At 41.0% G+C, this 19,284-nt stretch overlaps 2 protein-coding genes across 5 annotated transcripts in view; one reads left to right on the top strand and one right to left on the bottom strand.

Moving 5' to 3' along the window:
- Positions 1-9,799, top strand: part of LOC122781834 (bone morphogenetic protein receptor type-1A-like) — a 32,653-nt gene extending 22,854 nt beyond the window's left edge. For 3 of the 4 annotated variants that reach the window (XM_044045895.1, XM_044045897.1, XM_044045896.1), the window contains 10 exons: positions 1,011-1,176; positions 1,867-1,969; positions 2,254-2,353; positions 2,532-2,619; positions 3,056-3,191; positions 3,281-3,473; positions 4,859-5,156; positions 6,040-6,215; positions 6,748-6,878; positions 7,112-9,799. In XM_044045895.1, the coding sequence (XP_043901830.1) occupies positions 1,011-1,176; positions 1,867-1,969; positions 2,254-2,353; positions 2,532-2,619; positions 3,056-3,191; positions 3,281-3,473; positions 4,859-5,156; positions 6,040-6,215; positions 6,748-6,878; positions 7,112-7,237 (1,517 nt within the window). In that variant the 3' untranslated portion in view covers positions 7,238-9,799. The remainder of the gene's footprint in view (positions 1-1,010; positions 1,177-1,866; positions 1,970-2,253; positions 2,354-2,531; positions 2,620-3,055; positions 3,192-3,280; positions 3,474-4,858; positions 5,157-6,039; positions 6,216-6,747; positions 6,879-7,111) is intronic. The other variant, XM_044045898.1, reaches the window with a different exon arrangement.
- Positions 9,800-14,239: 4,440 nt separating this feature from the next.
- On the bottom strand, positions 14,240-17,420 carry LOC122781846 (ubiquitin-40S ribosomal protein S27a). The gene is made up of 6 exons (XM_044045910.1): positions 17,336-17,420; positions 17,160-17,224; positions 16,714-16,768; positions 14,742-14,827; positions 14,514-14,645; positions 14,240-14,428 (listed from the first exon to the last, which is right to left on the bottom strand). Exons 2-6 carry the CDS (start codon positions 17,205-17,207, stop codon positions 14,279-14,281), a joined length of 471 nt encoding a protein of 156 aa, XP_043901845.1. The 5' UTR covers positions 17,208-17,224; positions 17,336-17,420; the 3' UTR covers positions 14,240-14,278.
- Between the last annotated feature and the right edge of the window lie 1,864 nt (positions 17,421-19,284).

Below are 19,284 nucleotides of genomic sequence, written 5' to 3' on the forward strand. Positions count from 1 at the left end.
TAATCCCCCACTACATGAATCAAACTATTATGACACTGTTTGAGTTTTTAGGGAAAAAAACTGATTAATAATGTCATTTTTATACAGATTAGATTTTATCACACGTAAAAATACAGTGTCTCCCTGTCAAGTGAGAAAAAAGTCCAACCTTCAAAATAATAATATTTATGATATTTCACGTCATTTCAAAAATAAAAGTGTTTGTTTTGGTGTGGAAAGATGAATAGTTTGCAATATAAATAAAAAAACATCCAGAAATAAAATTATTGCCTGATATTCAGTGGTCACATGTGGCCCACGGGCCCCGAGTTTGGAACCTCTGCTTTAAAAGCCAGAAAATTAAAACTTTTTACACATTTTAGATTTTCATTCATTTGTGCCTTCTGACTTTTCACTCATGAGCTTTACATAAAATTATGTAAAAGCTATGTTTACCGCGGCAACGTTAACACATTGAATCCCTGGTGTTATTGTCCTGATGTGATACTTCAGTTCTGTGAGCTCTGCTGCCCCCTGTAGATCCCAGAAAGGACGGTTTACGCTCATTTTCCTTTTTATTGCGATTGTTCTTCTCTATGTCGATGATTCTCTGCTTCTCAGTCGACGTAGAACATTATTTCACTTCTGTTTGAAGACGGACACAGTTCAGGGAATCGAACTGGCCTGTAACAGTTCATCTGTTTAATAATCTATTCATCAGCTTTTATATATATAATAATTACAATGATGTGAAATATTATCGTTGTTATTGTTGAACTTGTGGGAAAAGAAAAGGAGACGCAGTCAAAGTTGTGCTTGGACATTTAAAAATAGCCTGTCGTCCTTATATGGACACACACGCTGATAGAGGAGGAATGTTTCACCTCTGATAAACCTGCTCTCAGTCACATGACCTCAGAGTTTGTTTTGTTGTTTGTTTACCATAATTGTTACACTGTGACCCTCAGTGTTGTGTAGCTCCACCTTTTAGCAATTCACATAAATGACTCGATGTGTGTGTGTGTGTCCAGCTGCAGGTCAGAACCCGGACCACGTCTTGCAGGGGACCGGGGTGAATCCTGAGGCTCGGGGACGGCCCGGGGACGACTCCACCATCGCCCCCGAGGACGCCGCGCGGTTCCTCAGCTGCTACTGCTCCGGACACTGTCCTGAGGACGCCACAAACAACACCTGCCAGTGAGTAGATACGCAGCAGAGACACAGTAGAGACGCTGTAAAGACACAGTAGAGACATAGCAGAGAAGCTGTAAAGACACAGTAGAGACGCAGCAGAGACGCCGTAAAGACACAGTAGAGACGCAGAAGTGAAGCTGTAAAGACACAGTAGAGACACAGCAGAGACACTGTATAGACACAGTGGAGACACCGTAAAGACACACTAGAGACGCAGCAGAGAAGCCGTAAAGACACAGTAGAGACACAGCAGAGACACTAAAGACACAGTAAAGACGCTGTAGGGACGCAGCAGAGATGCTGTAAAGACACTGTAAAGACGCTGTAGGGACGCAGCAGAGACACAGTAGAGACGCCGTAAAGACACAGCAGAGACACAGTAGAGACAGACACGCTTTCTTGTATATGTTTTTCGAAGTGTCCTCCACGTTGACCACAAATCAACATCACTGTCTTCCTTTTTTGATGAGGACATTCAAAGGGGATCTCGCTGTCCTGAGAGTGCAGATATGACAACAGTCTGGTGTTCTTCTAGCCTCGTCCCCCACGTTTGAATGTTTTTCCAAATGTCCAAGTTCGAGTCCACGTCCGGGTGGAAGGGACTTGGGCTTGTGACTGCAGGGTTGCCGGTTCAAACCCTGGAACAGGTCAGAGGTTAGCTATAAAAAGTGTTTGTTGCGTTTGTCTCTTCAGGACCAACGGTCAGTGTTTCGCCATCATCGAGGAGGACGAGCACGGCGAGGCCCTCCTCACCTCGGGCTGCATGAAGTACGAAGGCTCACACTTCCAGTGCAAGGTAACGTTACGATGTTTACCTCAATCTGCGATAAGTTTGTTTGTTATGAACAAATATGATTAGGGTTGAATAAAAAAATCCCCATTAATTCCCATGGAATATTTCCAAAATTCACAAATTTTCCCAATGGAAAGTTTATGGAAACGTACCTGTAATGTTCCTATTTAAATGTGTTAAATATTTTAAAAACAGTAAATGTTGTAGTTTCTCCCCCTAGTGGTGGCAATCAAAACAGTGAATTCAGGTTTATTAGCCTGTATTGATTGATTGATTGTTTTTGACAGGATTCGCCCAAAGCTCAGACCCGGAGGACGATCGAGTGCTGCAGCACCGACTTCTGTAACAGAGACCTGCAGCCTACACTGCCCCCGCAGGCTCCCTCCGGTAAAACACAGTGATCAGCAGTGATTCAGGTTGTTGCTTAAATGAAGGTGGACGCGCATTAATGCTGCTGTGTCTGTCTGTGTCTTTGTCTCTGTGTCTGTCTCTGTCTGGGTCTTTGTCTCTGTGTCTGTCTCTGTGTGTCTTTGTCTCTGTGTCTCTCTCTGCTGAATGTTTTCAGAAGGTAGTCCTCACTGGTTGGCGTTCCTCATCTCGATGACGGTCTGCTGCTGCACGCTCATCTGTGTCACTGTCGTCTGTTACTACAGGTGAACACCTTTAAATCAACACCTTTACATCACTTTTACACCTTTACATATTTACATCAACACTTTTACACCTTTACATCAACACTTTTACACCTTTACATCAACACTTTTACACCTTTACATCACCTTTTACATCAACACTTTTACACCTTTTACATCAACACTTTACATCTTTACATCAACACCTTTTACATCACTTTTACACCTTTTACATCTTTACATCAACACTTTTACACCTTTACATCAACACTTTTACACCTTTACATCAACACCTTTACATCTTTACATCAACACCTTTACATCACTTTTACACCTCTACATCTTTACATCAACACCTTTACATCACTTTTACACCTCTACATCTTTACATCAACACCTTTACATCTTTACAGCAACACTTTACATCAACAACTGTGTGTGTGTGTGTGTGTGTCAGGTATAAGTGGCAGACTGAGCGTCAACGTTATCACAAAGACCAGGAGCAGGAAGTCTTCATCCCTACAGGAGAGTCTCTCAAAGACCTGATCCACCAATCACAGAGCTCTGGCAGTGGCTCCGGGCTCCCCCTGCTGGTAAGACCACAGCACTGCACCATGAGATCCCTCACATGAGCACGTCTAAGGAGAATGATTTAAATAAACAGTGTAAATGTCCCGCTCAGGTGCAGAGAACCATCGCCAAGCAGATCCAGATGGTGCGTCAGATTGGCAAAGGTCGCTACGGCGAGGTGTGGCTGGGCCGCTGGCGAGGAGAGAAGGTGGCCGTCAAAGTGTTCTTCACCAGAGAGGAGGCCAGCTGGTTCAGAGAGACGGAGATCTACCAGACCGTCCTCATGAGACACGAAAACATCCTCGGTAATCATACACAGTTAGTCAGTGTTGTTCGAGTCACGTGGTATAAAAATGGTGAACTTTCCCTTTAAATGAGAAACCTCAGAAACCTCAGCTGACCTGTGAGTCTCAGGAAGAGCCGGCGCCTCCCGGAGCCCAGGAGCCTGAAGTCTGCAGGACTCCAGGATCAATAAACCTCCATTGATTTTTACTCTGCTTTAAACTCACAACAGAGGTGAATGTTAGGCGACAAGTCGCCATGACGACACACTGATGTTGTACAAATACTCACCGTCACATTTTCTCTTTTCTTTCTTTAAGACGAAGATTGTTAGGCTTTGATCAACACTGCAGTGTTTAGAGCGTTTGCTTCGCTGTTAGCGACGTCAAGTGCAACCTCATGTGTCTAATAGCGCATTTCCACCGGCTCGCCTCACCTCGGCACGGCACAATTAGGTTGCATCTCCACTACAAAAAAGTACCTACTTGACGAGGGCGGAGTCATCACTGCACGGCTGAGTGAAACTGCGGTGCCTTTGTTTTATACGCCACACACACACACACACACACACAAGTGACTAGCGACTTTAATATAGAAGTTTCCCTGGTAGTTGTTGGAGATGAACCCAGGTTTTTAGGATTGTTAAGTAGTTTTAAGTGATCTACAGTTCGGCACTGTTCAGCTTGATTTGTGTGTGGGACGTCTCTTCCTGTGACGGCAGTCTGACCAATCATCGCATAGTTAGCTTTTGGAACCTCGCCTGAGCAGGTACTGAAATAATACCTGGTACCAGGTTACTATGCTAGTGGAAATGCTACCTAAGCCGTGGCGAGGCGAGTCGGTGGCAATGCGCCATAAGTCTGAAGTCGGCCATTTTGAGGTTTTGTCATTGTAAATCCATTTAAACAAAGAAGTCGGGTTTCTTTAGACTTTTATTCAGAGTTTATTTGCAGCCAGTGGAGTCGCCCCCCGGTGGCTAACATGTTTTTATGTACAGTAAACTCATGATTATTTTCATGATCGATTCATCTGTTGAAAAATAGATGTGTCTTCAAATGTCCATGTAGTCCTGAAAACACTGGATCTCAGTCACTTCAGTTCAGATTCATGTTTTTTTTATAATTAAAACTAGTTTGTGTGATTTTTAAGCTTCTTAAATGTGAATATTTCCTGATTTCTTTGCTCCATAAAACAAAGAAATCATTAAAACTCAGTCATTTTGGTTTGTGGACAAAAACAAGACGTTTGAGAACGTCATCGTTTCCTAAATCAATGATAAAACAAAATGGTCATTAGGTGTGACCTCCTTCTTCTTCTGGTGTTAGCGCCCTTTGTTGTCAGACAAAATCCTCATTTAAACTAAATTTCCTCTCATGTGACCTGTCAATCATCCCTCCTCCTCCTCCAGGCTTCATCGCAGCCGACATTAAAGGCACGGGCGCCTTCACGCAGCTCTTCCTCATCACCGACCACCACGAGAACGGCTCGCTGTACGACTACCTGAAGCTGACCACGCTGGACACGCAGACGCTGCTGCGGCTGGCGTACTCGGCCGCCTGCGGCCTCTGCCACCTCCACACAGAGATCTACGGCACACAGGGCAAACCGGCCATCGCTCACCGAGACCTGAAGAGCAAGAACATCCTGATCAAGAAGAACGGGGCCTGCTGCATCGCCGACCTCGGCCTCGCTGTCAAGTTCAACAGGTGAAAATTAAACCTGTTACTCACGTCTTCATCTCACTGTGAGACAGACGTTTGTTAACCGCTCACTCTCCCACACCAAACCCCAGAGAGAAAAGCAGTGATTTTAGCTGGCAGCGACACAGGAGCTGCTGGTCCTCTGGTGCCTCATGTGGTCACTTTGTGTCACTGCGATCAATCTGAACCAAGGATTTTAAATGCTGAAGTGACAAAATCAGACATTTGAATTTAGTGATGGAGGCAGCAGTGGATCAACAACTCCTGTAAGTGTGTGTGATGTTAAAATTAGAGCTGAAACAATTAATCGATTCATCGATTATTACTAAATTTAATATAATAATGTAATATATATCTAATATTGTTATAATATTATAATAGTAATATAAATATAATATTACTAAATTAATCAACAACTATTTTGATAATCGATTAATTGGTTTGAAGCTTTTCATTGAAGCTTTTCTTTGCTCTGGATAACAAAGAAATCATTCAAGACAATTGAGAACATCGTCATCTCCAGGTTTGACAAACACTATCAACATTTTTTAAGATTTTATGACGTTTTACGGACCAATCGACTAATCGAGAAAATAATCGACCGATTAATCGATTATAAAATCTTTAAAATCACTGGTTTTCTCTCTGGACTTTGGTGTGAGAGAGTGAGTGGTTTACAAACGTCTGTCTCACATTGAGATTAAGACGTCAACATGTTCTTAAGATGTCGTAGACTTAGACTGATGTAGATTTTATAAAGTGACTCCAGTCATGTGACATCAGTGTTAATCACGTGCATTAATGAGCCATCGCACAATAAACCTCACGTTTGTGCCAACATCAGTATGAATTTGACTGACTGACATTGCTGTTGTGTCTGTTGCCGTAGCGACACCAACGAGGTGGATGTCCCCCTGAGCACACGGGTGGGGACGAGGCGCTATATGGCGCCCGAGGTCCTGGACGAGAGTCTAAACAAGAACCACTTCCAGGCTTACATCATGGCCGACATGTACAGCTACGGCCTGGTCATCTGGGAGATGGCCCGACGCTGTGTGACCGGAGGTACACGCACACACACGCACACACACGTGCTCACACGCACACACACGCGCACGCATGCACGAGCTGCAACTAATGATTAATTCCAACAGATGAATCGGGTTCACCTTGTGTTTCCAGTCACTTAAACTGAACTAAAAGACAAATAAAAACATGTTTATTATTAGATGAAATGTTTTTTTACGATGTAAAACACAAACATGTAAACAAGGTGTTAGAAAAGAAAGAATCTGGGTTTTAAGTCTGACAAAAACACAGACAAAAATAACACAGTTGCTCCACCTGCTGGTGAAAACATTCCACTGTTTTTTTCCCCATCTAAAGTCAGGCTGCCACGAATACTCAAGTATTATTTCAAACCTTCATTATTCAGTTTTAGGTTTTTTTTTTAATAATTAAAACCAGTTTCTGTGATTTTTCAGCTTCTTAAATGTGAATATTTTCTACTGTCTTTGCTCCAAATCATTTAGTTTCTGAACATAAACAGTACTTCATGACAGTTTAAGTAACATGCAGGTGTGTGTGTGTGGTGCAGGTATGGTGGAGGATTACCAGCTACCATACTATGATATGGTGCCCTCTGACCCCTCGTATGAAGACATGCTGGAGGTGGTTTGTGTGAAGGGACTTCGACCCTCAGTGTCAAACCGCTGGAACAGCGACGAGGTTTGTTTTTGAATTATTTTCACATCAATAACACGTTTTTATCACTGCGCAGGGAAACTTTATCTGTGAAACAATGTTGGAATCACTCATTTGGACTAACTTCATTGTCATTTACATTGTCCCTGTTCACGTCTTTATCTCACTCTTCTCTGGCAGCCATTTTGTCACATAACCTACACAGCTCTCAGGTCATAGTTATTGATACGTGTGTGTGTGTGTGTGTGTGTCCACAGTGTCTCCGGGCCATGCTGAAGCTGATGTCGGAGTGTTGGGCTCATAACCCCGCCTCCCGCCTCACCATCCTCAGAGTCAAGAAGACGCTTGCCAAGATGGTGGAGTCGCAGGACATCAAGATCTGACCCCTCCCTCCTCCTCCTCCTCTTCCTCATCTTCCTCCTCATCAGCTGCTGGATCCACCAGAACTCATCCACTCACTCACCAGGACCAGGACCTGGGTCAGACCAGACCAGACCTGCCTCCTCAGACCCGCCCCCTTCCTCAGGAGGAGACATTGGGAGATAATAAAAGGACCCGCCCTCAGGGCTGAACTAAGCTCCTCCTCCTCTTCTTCCTGTTCAGACAGCCGCGTTTGACGCTTTCTGTGAAAGCCAAACAGACGATGATGACTAATGATTTCAAATGGCGAGAGGCAGCGAGGGGGCGGGGCCTTCAAGCGTGTTGTGATTGCTTTTTTTAAACTCCTCCTCCTCCTCTTCCTGTTATTTTTTGGACATCGTCTTCACGAGCGTTTCCTCCTCCTCCTGCCATGTTTGAAACTTTATCTCCAGTAGATTTAATTATCAGAGGAAATATAAGGTACAAATATTATTATTATTATTGTTATTATTAAAGTTATTATTATAACATGTATATCCAGGAGTCTTCACCTCAGCAGAGGATTAGGATTCAAAAACACAACACTGCTGCCATGGTGACGACGACCCGACGCTGGGAGATGAGGGCGTCGCCATGGAGACGTCTGCCGTCCGTCTGTGTTTGTCCGTCTGTTTGTGTTTGTCGTAAATAAAAGTCGTCCAGCTTCTCCGGAGACGAAAAAACCTCTGTGGTCGAGTTCAACGTCCGACAGAAAATACGATCAACGTCAAAGGAGTTGGAATTGATTTCCCATTTGTGAAAAGTCGGGAGAAAAACTTCACAAACCCCGCCCACCCTCGTACACACATTGCTATTTTTAATCGCTAATGGCAATTTTGTCATATTTGTTTGGCGGGAGATGAGTCGTAATTTTTTGTTTTATCAGCAAACGAAAAACATGTTCTCTATGTTTGCGTCCTTTTTTTTCTTCTTACTTCTCAACTGGAACGCACTGATCACTTCCGACTTCCGACAATAACGGAGTGAACCGTCGCTCCCAGGTCGCTGCAGTGGATCCGAAAAAAGCTTGCGATTTGAAGTTTCTGTTTGAAAGAGGAACTGAAATGTAATCACGGTCACGCCATCACGGTACTTTTCTGTTGTGTAAAGAAGTAGAATCTTCGCGTTTGACGTTTTGTCAGGATTTTGAAGTTTTCTTGCGTTTTTACACCTCTGAAAGTGCGACACTTTTGGGAGGAAAACAACGTCATTGCTTATCAGCTGCTACGTTAAAGGTACAATACGTAATACTCAACACGTCACTCCAAAAACAGAAGCTAATGCTAGTTTTCCGTCAACAACATGTGACCAATCCTCGTTTCCTTTGGTCAAAAAAACCTGTTTAATCCCAAATTTTTGTCAAAATGTTTTCATCGTCAATCATTTCCAGTTTAATACTACAATCGCACAATCATCATCCGATAATGTTAGCATTAAAGTTTGTAGATTGTTACTTTTTTTTATATGTTTTATAGGCTCGATGTCGTCCATTATTAAACCAAAAAAGTAACGATGCTAATGTTATCGCTGAGAGCTACAAAGTTTTTGTTTTACTTACTTTTTTTTCCCACACAGACGTGAAACAAACACACAGAGCAACGGGAATGTCGCATTCATTTTCATTGTAGACTAATATTAGCTCTGCTCATATTTTTCTCTCTGTTCTTTAGACGTAAATCTAGAGCGACACCTACAGCTCAGACTGTGAACTTCTTTCAACTGTGTCGTACATCGTGACTCGTTACTTCCTGTGTTTACTGTCGGGTTAAATTATTATTATTACACACAAACATCGGAACTTTCAGGAGATTTTAAAGGAGCGTCAGTGTAAAAAATATCGCAACCAAAATAATCAGCATTAAGCTCCGCCTCTAATTTATCTGTTCAAATCAATATTTGATGCTAACGCGTTCATTTTTGTCAAAGGTTTTGGAAAAATTTAACTTTTCTGTTTTTTCAACCATGTTTTACACAAACTTTTCTTTACAAGGGCCCCTTATTTATTTTTTTCCAAAAGAGAGCAAAATTTTATATTAGTCTTTTGTTATTTTAAATAAACACAAATTTAAACGAAATGTTTGGGAGAATTTTGCAAATTTGTCTGGAAAGAAATTCAAAAATATTTCCTTTGCGATGTTTTAAGGGCAGAATGTTGTGCGTTTTTTAAATTTTTGATCCCGTGGCAGCGTCACAGCAAGCTAGAAAAGTCGGGACTGCTCCTTTAAGTGTTTGCGAGTTTCTCTCCTGAGCGTGGACGACGTGCACGTGTTAGCCTGCTGTGTGTATGTGTGAGAGAAGCTAACGTTCAAACCGTAGCTATTTAAAAAAAACAAATGGTAAAGTCAAGTGTCTTTTTTTGTCTGTCATTAAAAAACAAACGAGAAAAGTCGCAGGATTAGAATAATTTTGTTAATCTGTCATGTTTTTGTTGTTTTTGTACAGCATCTGTTTGAGTTTTAACCGCGACAAAAAGACAAAGTGTGTAATGTTGAGTCTGTCCAATGTAACAATTTTTAAGTAAAAATAGCCTTATTTTAGTAAACAAACATTGCTGACTCCGATCTCTTTCTTCATCTTTGTTTACTTTAAAAACTCAACCTTTGATGTTTTACACAAAAAAACAGATTAAAAGTTAGGTTTTTATAAAAAAATTTTTATAAAAATATATTTTTTTATAACAAGTGAAATATAGAAATTAGAGGTTTTTTGTTTTTTTAATTAATCTCTAGATTGTTTTGACACTGAAATCGAGAAAGCCGTCTCTAATCTATAAATCCGTACAAAATTAATAAAATTAATCACTTTAGAAATTTGAAACGGCGGAATTTAGATTTTTTTTTTACACATTTGTGGATTATGACTTTTTCAAATATGATGATCACACAGTTTGGAAGAAAATTTCAAATAAAACTGGGATTAGAGACTATAAATAATATGTACAGACATAACAGATTATAAAAAGTAAAATATATAGATTTGACTTTTCTTGGGGGGGGGTCTTCAATCTTTTGATTATTAAATCTCTCATTTCTTAATCTTGACAAAATTCCAGAGGATTTGCTTAAAACCAACAAGAAAAACATTCTTCAAATATGAACACAGAAAATTTATCAAATTAGGATTATATGTTTTATATTTACACAGAAATTAGATATAGTAAAATATATAGGTTTAACTTTGGTTTTACTGTTTTCTTTACTCCCTCTTTTATTATATATCACACTTGACAAATTATTCAAACAATTTACTAAAGCAATTAGAAAAAAAACTATTTAATATTTAGATTTTAATCCATTAAATGAGTGGATTATGACTTTATCAAATATGATTAAAAACACACACACACTTTTCTACAACAATTATTCTGATTTAGAATTATTTCAGTTCATACACAGCCAGTGGTGTCGCCCTCTTGTGACGATTTAATATTTTACATCCATGTTGTCCTGAAAATGATTAGATCTGTCACTTCAGTTCATTATTAATAAATGAATCAAATAATAATAATAATCATAATAATTTAAACCAGTTTGTGTGATTTTTCAGCTTCTTATATGTGAATATTTTCTTGTTTCTTTACTTCATCAACAGAGAAATAATTGAAATTGGAATCGTTTGTGGACAAAAACAGGTGAAACATTTTTCAACATTTTAACACTAATCAGTTAATCTAGAATATAATCAGATCAAAAGAGCAATATGTTCTTTTTTTAACTTTGTAAACAGTTTTTTACTTTTAAATTTACTAAACTAAATCCACCACAGTGAAATAAAAGTAAGAGTGGACCCAACCATTGTGGAATGGGGGGGGGGGTCCCTTTTAACGAACGTGACTGTAAAATATTCAAATATTAATTTTTGTTCACATTTGACTTTAAACCGTCGATCATTTTAAACGACGGTAAACATTAAAATATCGCTGTAATAGATATGAACTATTAATCATGTATGTATATATATTGGATGCTCAAACAGCGGCTCATCCGGTCAGTTGTACCCGGAGTTTGCTGCATGATCGCGGTGCTCGCGCTGTGGAGCTAACGTTAATGCTAGTTTAGCATTCTGTCGACTTTACGCTCTTTGACTTGAATTGACCGGAAGTCTCGTTATGTCTGAAATTAAAGTTTTCATTTGTCCATGTTGCGTGTGGCCATGACATCACTCACTCACTCACTCACTCACTCAGTGACTCACTCACTCACTCACCAGCCTGCTGTGTGGAGGAAAATGAGCCAGCGACACCTTAGTCCCACATTATGATTAGTTAAATACCTTTTTCTTTCACTAATCTTTGATTGAGTTGTTATTTCCTACTTTTCGTTTAGCTTTAGTTTAGAATTTGGTTTTGTCAGGGATGGAGTGAGGGGGGCCCAGCTTCCTATAGGGGGTGGCCTGGGCCCCCCTCCCTTTAGCTGAGTATGGCTGGCATCTCCAGGTCCTTTTTTCAGGGTAAGGGTTTTGTTTTTCTTAAAGAACGTTCATTTCCCCGTGGGGAGCGTTGATTAATCAAAGCTGTTAAAACGTCTCCAGTTTGAGCCAGTGATGGATGGATGTCATTGTTTGGAGGCTGTTAAAACATGTTTCTCTCTCTCTGAGTGTTGATGTGCACGTTTGGATTTATTTTGTCCACTTGAATTCATTAAATTGATTTGGTCTATGTTTTGTTTGCAAAACTTCAGTATTAGTTACTGAGGTTCTGATTGGTTCTTTGCATTGTTATACCTTCATTGCTGGCGCATTGATGCGCTTGTTCTTTTTGATATTTCTTTTTCCCTTTGCGATCATTTTTCAGTACAAATAAGTTAGTCGGACTTTAAATTGGTGTTTCACCGGTATAAAGTGTGGTGGAGAGAAAGAGGCTCCGTTTGTGAAGGGTGAAGAGAAGAGTGGTCACACCATTAACAGATGCTTTACTCTTGTTGTGTCTTTGATTTCAGCTTCAGCAGAGCCGCTGTGCCCTCCTGACCCTGAAAGGTTTGGTCTCTTTGACAGAGTCGGACCCTAAGGTGCCAGTTCATATCATCAGGGACACTGTGTCCAAGCTGTAATCTTGGAGCATGTGTTGCCATTTTAGATCAATCTGCCGTTAAATCCGCTGGTAAGAGGTTTTGATGTGTGATATGTGGGCGTGCCGCTTCGTAACGTCTATCGTCAGATTTGGTCAAGGGGTGTGTTAAGGCGGGGCTCCGTGTGCAACTCCCAATCGAGGGGCAGACTCTGCTCTTGGGCAACGATTTAGCTGGTGGTAAAATTCTCATTAATCCAGAGGTAATTGTTGTTCCTCTGCCAGAAAACTGACGATTTGGCATTGAAATGTCCCAAAGTGTTTTCTGCCCGTGCCGTGACGCGTCAAAGACCCGGAGGCTGAGGTGGAGCAGTGGTTTGACTGTTCAGCTTCTCCAGAGGTCACTGCCCGTTCTGTTTTGCCTCAGCTCGACTCCAAGGTCACGTGAGCAGCGAGTAGTCCTCACTTTGAATGTGTGATTTCAGGAGAGGAGTTATGATGATGATGGGATGATTTGTCAAAAGGTAACGTGCTCATGCGTAAGTTCTCTGGCCTCGGGGACAGATCGTTATCGAAGTGAGAGTTTGAAACTAGCACATGATAATCCACTTTCTGGTCACCTTAATAAGACTTTTGATCGTATCCTGCAGTACTTTTTCTGGCCAGGGCTAAAAGGTGACGTGCGTCACCATTGTAAAACTTGTCATGTTTGCCAGATTGCTAAAACTAAGTACTTACTAAGTATAATGTGTACAGTCACTCGCTTTCCCGAGGCCATTTCTTTAAAAACAGGTGAACTACATGTTGGAAAACGGCATAGCTGTGCCCAGCACACGCGCTCCGAGTTCATCCTGTCTTTTGGCTACAAAACCTGACGGCTCGGATCGGTTTTGCACCGATTATGGAAAAGTGAACGGGTCACAAACCCTGACTGTTCTCCTGTGCCTGGGATAGATGATTGTGTTGATAATGTTGGCTGTGCCAACTTCAGTGATGGGCCGTACCGTGCTAATGTTTCGGAGCGTATGTCGAGAAATCCTGGAAATGTTGTGTGAAGCTTGCATCGACGCTTGTGTCTTTAAAGGTGAGTGACGTCACTGATGACGTTCAACATACAAATACCACAATGGATCCGCTCACTTTGTGGGTTAGTGTTTGCGATTTGTTGGTTTGTGTGTGACGTAGACGTGCAGTTCAGTTTGTTATCCTACTGATTCTGATGGAGCCTGCGAGAAAGCGAGTTTTCCCCCGTGTGGGAACATTTTGATCTGATTAAACCCACACGGTGGTGTAGTGGTTAACACTTCGTTCGAGCCCCGGTTGGAACAAGCATGGAGTTTGCATGTTCTCCCCGTGTGTGCGTGGGTTCTCTCTGGGTTCTCCGGCTTCCTCCCACAGTCCAAAAACATGCTATGTGGGAATTAGGTAAATTGGACATTCTAAATTGACCATAGGAGTGAATGGTTGTTTGTCTCCATCTGTGTGTGGCCCTGTGAACTGTCCAGGGTGTACCCCGCCTATCGCCCGATGTAGATGACCTGACGCCAGGTTGAAGGTCAGCGAGATCTCGTCTTTTTTCCCCTTAAATTCAGCTTTGAAATTAAGTCAAATTTGAACAGATTCTGATTTTACCTCAATAGAAATGTGAAATATATAGATCTGACCTTTCATCAAAAGTTTTTTTTATATTAACAAAAGGAAAAACAAAAACCTTTCATCTGTGAATCAATTCAATTTGTGGATTATGACGTTCAAATACCATCAACACAAAGAAAATAAGTAATGAATTCTATTAAGTGTCAAGTTTAAACCAAACTATTTGGGACAAAGTTCCTTAAAGAAAAAAAACAAAAAACTACACAATTTAAATTATAACCACACGTTGTTGGTTCGTGTGTTTCGTTTAACAGCAGCTTGAGATTCATGACCATATTTAAATGTGAATTCAGTGAAAATGTTAGTAAACAAACAGTGAGATAAGTTTGTGTCAAATGATTTGCGTCTTTATTGTGGACGTTGTTTATTTGTCCTCAGGTTTGTTGAAGCAGTAAGTGAGGCAGCACTTCCCGCAGTAGTGACGGTCAAAGTGACTCGCCATGAAGACGCCGGCGCCGCACTCGTCAGCCGGACACTCACGCCGCAGACGGTGGATTTTACCGTTCTCGTCCACCTGGACACAAAATTTTAAATATTTTACACAACTGTGACAAACAGAGGAAAACCATGTTTATTTGTTCTATTGTTGTCGTTTTTACCTTGTAATACTTGAGCACAGCGAGTTTGACCTTCTTCCTCTTGTGCTTGTTCTTCTTGGGCGTGGTGTACGACTTCTTCTTCCTCTTTTTGGCTCCACCCCTCAGCCTCAGCACCAGGTGCAGAGTTGACTCCTGAAACAAACCAGAATGTCACAGTTTCAGATTTTAAGCATTTATGTTTTAATCTCGAAAGTCGACATGGATTGACAGCGTGTACGATTCCCTCACCTTCTGGATGTTGTAGTCGGACAGCGTGCGTCCGTCTTCCAGCTGCTTTCCAGCGAAGATCAGCCTCTGCTGGTCAGGAGGAATTCCTGCAGGACAAAAAAATAAATGTGAAAACAGAAATCGGAGAAAAACGTTCATGTTTACATCTCTTCAGTTACACCACAGCATCAGAAGTAAAACAGCAACAAACTTTTCCTGACATTGATGTGAGGATCACTGATCTTTACACGTCGTCAGAGCCGTGATTTAAATATCAATTCCACTATCAGGTGTAAATAGAAGTCGATTCAATACTTTGATTTACAAGCTTTTTAGAACCAGAGATTTTTTAAACTTGACATGAATTCATGTTTACACTGCAATACATTTACGTTACACATGTTTTATCAATTGTAATCTTATATTTTAAGATACAAGGTTTAATTTAGCTTACTATGACTGTGTGTGTACTATTGATTCAGAGATGAGCACAAACATTTTCTGTGAAGCAGCTTTAAAGTTACACCGTTACAGACTTTTCCAGCAGAGTGACCACACGAGGCAGCAGTAGACCAGCAGCTCCTGTGTCCCTGACAACTAAAATCACTGATTTTCTCTATGGACTTTGGTGAGGGGAAAGTGAGTGGTTTGCAAACTTCAGTTTCCTGTTACAAAAGTGTGTTTAACAGTGAGATAAAGACATGAACGCGTTTCTAACATATCATAGGCTGAAACTGACAACATTTTATTCTCCAAACCTTTTAAAGGTTTTTTCTTGCTTCTCTGCTGGTGACAATGTTTTGAGGCCAGTTCTTAAAAATGTCAGTTCACCTTACATTTTTAAAAACATGTCAATATCACAAACTCTTACAAAATTTGCTTTTAAATTAGCTAGGAATATCAAGTCAGCAATTCTCAACTACTGTTTTACTGTTTATGAATTATACGTTGTGAAAATCAACTACGAAACAAGATATTATCAGTCTGCATGTGACCATTAATATATCCATTTGCAAATGCAGATGAAAAATAAGTTATCTGTAACTACACAATCAGAACACTGGATTAGCTCATTGATAACTAGGGATGTAACAATTACCGGTATGACGATAAACCGCGGTAAAATTCCCGATGGTTAGTACTACCGTTTCAAATATTAATTATCGTTAAAACCTTGATTCAGAAGTGGGCGCGCGCATGTGCAGTTTCCACTGTCTGTCCTGTGACAACACAGCTGATCTCGCTCCAGAGATTTCCCCCCCAGTAAAAAAACAAGATCAGAAGTCCTGGCATATTTTGTATTTTTAAAGGATGTTGACGGTAAAATAATTGAAAACAATCAACCCTTGTGCAGAAAATGCAAAAAAAACACTCCACAAAGGGGGGTAACACTTCCGTGACCACCACCCACAACCTTTCAGCGAGTGTACATGGTGGGAATACGGAATAGTGGGAAATGTCATGATTTGTCTGTAAAACATTCCCATTTTCTCAATAAAGGAAACCTAAGTTAAGTGCTACCGAACATTACTCCTGTAAAAATACATGTTATTGGGCACTATCAGCGAAAGCGAGTAGTGTGTGCAGACGACATGTACCGTAGCAGAGCAAAATATGTTTGTTTCTGTGTTTTTTATTTTATTTTCATGCTGTGTACGTCTGCTGCTACTTAATTATCCGCCAGAGTGAGGACCTGTGTGTGTGCGTCCGTCAGTCAGATTGATAATTAATAATATTAATATTCATCATATAATATAAAATATATTTTTTTTAAATAAAACTTTGTTAAAATATTTCAGTGTGTGTGTTCAGTACTTTTTGAACATTTTGAACACATCTAACAATACCGTGATAATAGTGATAACCGTGATAATTTTGGTTACAATAACCGTGATATGAAATTTTCATATCGTTACATCTCTATTGATAACCAACGTTACCTCGGAGCGTCAGTTTGCTTTACTATAAAAATACTGAAAGCTCTGTAACTCACCCTCCTTGTCCTGGATTTTAGCTTTGACATTTTCGATCGTGTCCGAGGGTTCGACCTGTGGACAAACGGACAGGTGAGACCGGGACTCGAACCTCCGGTCAGTGATACGTCACAGACCAGACACTTAACTCATGATTCTAAAACATTAAACATGTAAATCTTAGTCTGGTAAACGTGTTAAATAAATGTCAGTGTGGTGGTTAGCAGCTCTCACACATACACGTGTTTATGCTAGCTTCAGCTGCTAATTTAGCCACTTAGCTTTAGTTAACATGTAACGACAGAACACAACAGCTACTGGGAACAACTTTGCACATATTATTCCACATTAGGGGTTCCTATGTGACATATTCAGCTGTTAAGTGTGGTGTTTAGGTCCAAATTGACCGTAAAGTGAGTTTTATTGCGGCGGCCGCTGCGCCTCCATCACAGCCCGGTTCACCCACCTCGAGGGTTATGGTCTTCCCCGTGAGGGTTTTGACGAAAATCTGCATCCTGGCGTTTAATCCACCTGCACGAGAAGACACGGGACAGTTTACGTTAGCGAAACATTCGGACACTCGGCGTTAAAAGTGGTTATTTTAGTGAGATTATTGTGTTTTAAAGCGGAGCGCGGTCTTACCACCGGTTCACTCCTAATGGCGGATCATGAGAAGAGGGCTTTCTTTCCGAGCCACGGGGTTTTCTGCACACTTCTGCACGGACTAGGTAACCGCCTGCGCCTGATCAAAAAAATCACACAACTTTACGATTCTGTTACGGTCTCTCTCTTCTTTTTAAAAAAATGTTGTTTGAATCAATCTGGAATTTATATTTTGTCCATTCTACGTCTTTTATACTGAGTTTAACGTGTATATTTGTCATCTCAGGCAGGCGGCGTAGGTACTGTTACCCGTTTTGCATTTACGTTAGCCATTTTAACATATCTAATAATTTTTTAAACAGTTTAAAATTAATTATGATTATATCGTTAAAAAACCGTAAAAATAAATGCTATGATTAGTTTTAAGTCAAGTTAAAACGCTAACTATACGAAGGGGAAACTACTCACGCGAGGGTCCACGGTAACCATAGCAACGAGGCTGTTTGTAAAATGGCGTCTCCTCACAGGCGATGACAGCAGCGCGAGGTAAAGAGTCAAAATGTCTGAGCCACAAAAGTCAAAATACAACAAGAGTCCACGTCTAAGAGAAGACACACCACGCGCTACACCGGACATTTTAGTTTGTGAGCGCGAGGAACGTTTTTTCAAGTCTCTCTACGAGTTTATCGAACATGAGAAGCAGTTCCTGCAGTGTCCAGCAGAGGGCGCCGACGAGCTCCGCTACTCCATCTACCGCTCAGTGTTCAACAAGGTACAAGAATAAAAAGATAATATTATTAATAACGTGAGTTTGTTTTAACACTGACAGTGTATGTTAATGATTGTTCATCATAATCTATGAATTTGTTTACCGATTACTCGATTAATCGATGAGTTGTTCGGTTAAAAAATGTCAGCAAATGTTAAACAAACTGTGGAAATGAAGATGTTCTCAAACGTCATGGTTTTGTCCACAAACTCAAAATGATTCACTTTTAAGGATTTCTGCGTTTTATGGATAAAAAACCAAAAATTCACATTTAAGAGGCTGAAAATATTTTACCATGCTTTTAAACACTTTAATGATTCACTTCGCAGCCTGGAGATCATTTACATAAGGAATATGACAGGTTATAGGTGAGAAAACATGGAATATTTAAACCTAAAGAAGCATCAGTTGTAAACAACAAACACAACAAAACAAAACTAATACGACTTTAATGACTGGAGGTTTCTGCAAGTGAAAGAAAAGTGTTAAATAAATAAATAGATAGAGATCATAAGCAGTGAAACAGAAAACATTATCATAATCTTTTCTTCATGAAACAGATACCACTTGAACCAGAGGAGAAAGCGAACGCTATCTCTGTTACTTGTTTGTTTGTTTTGTTTGTTTGCTTTCCTCAGGTGATGTGCGACGCTCATGCCTGCTGTCGCATCATAAAGACAGAATATGACGACGCCGGGTCGGAGCTGAAGAGGAGGGAGGACTCCACGGCCAGGCTTACTCAGCGACTCTGACGCACTCCTGGGCGCTGTCATACCACTTACACCTGCAGGAGAAGAAGACATGAAGGACAGGTGAGACACTGAGGACAAGTGAGACACTGAGGGACAGGGGTGGAGACTGAGAGGACACTGAGGGACAGGTGAGACACTGAGAGACAGGTGGGATACTGAGGGACAGGTGGACACTGAGGGACAGGTGAGACACTGAGAGACAGGCAGACACTGAGAGACAGGGGAGACACTCTGAGGGACAGGCGACACTGAGAGACAGGTGAGACACTGAGGGACAGATGAGACAATGAGGGACAGGTGAGACACTGATGGACAAGTGAAACACGGAGGGACAGGTGAGACACTGAGGGATAGGTGAGACTGAGAGACACTGAGGACACTGAGGGACAGGTGAGACACTGAGAGACAGGTGAGACACTGAGGGACAGGCTAGACACTGAGAGACAGGCGCAGACACTGAGGGACAG

This window comes from Solea senegalensis, linkage group LG15, assembly GCF_019176455.1.
Source record: "Solea senegalensis isolate Sse05_10M linkage group LG15, IFAPA_SoseM_1, whole genome shotgun sequence".
In the NCBI taxonomy this organism is placed as follows: domain Eukaryota; kingdom Metazoa; phylum Chordata; class Actinopteri; order Pleuronectiformes; family Soleidae; genus Solea; species Solea senegalensis.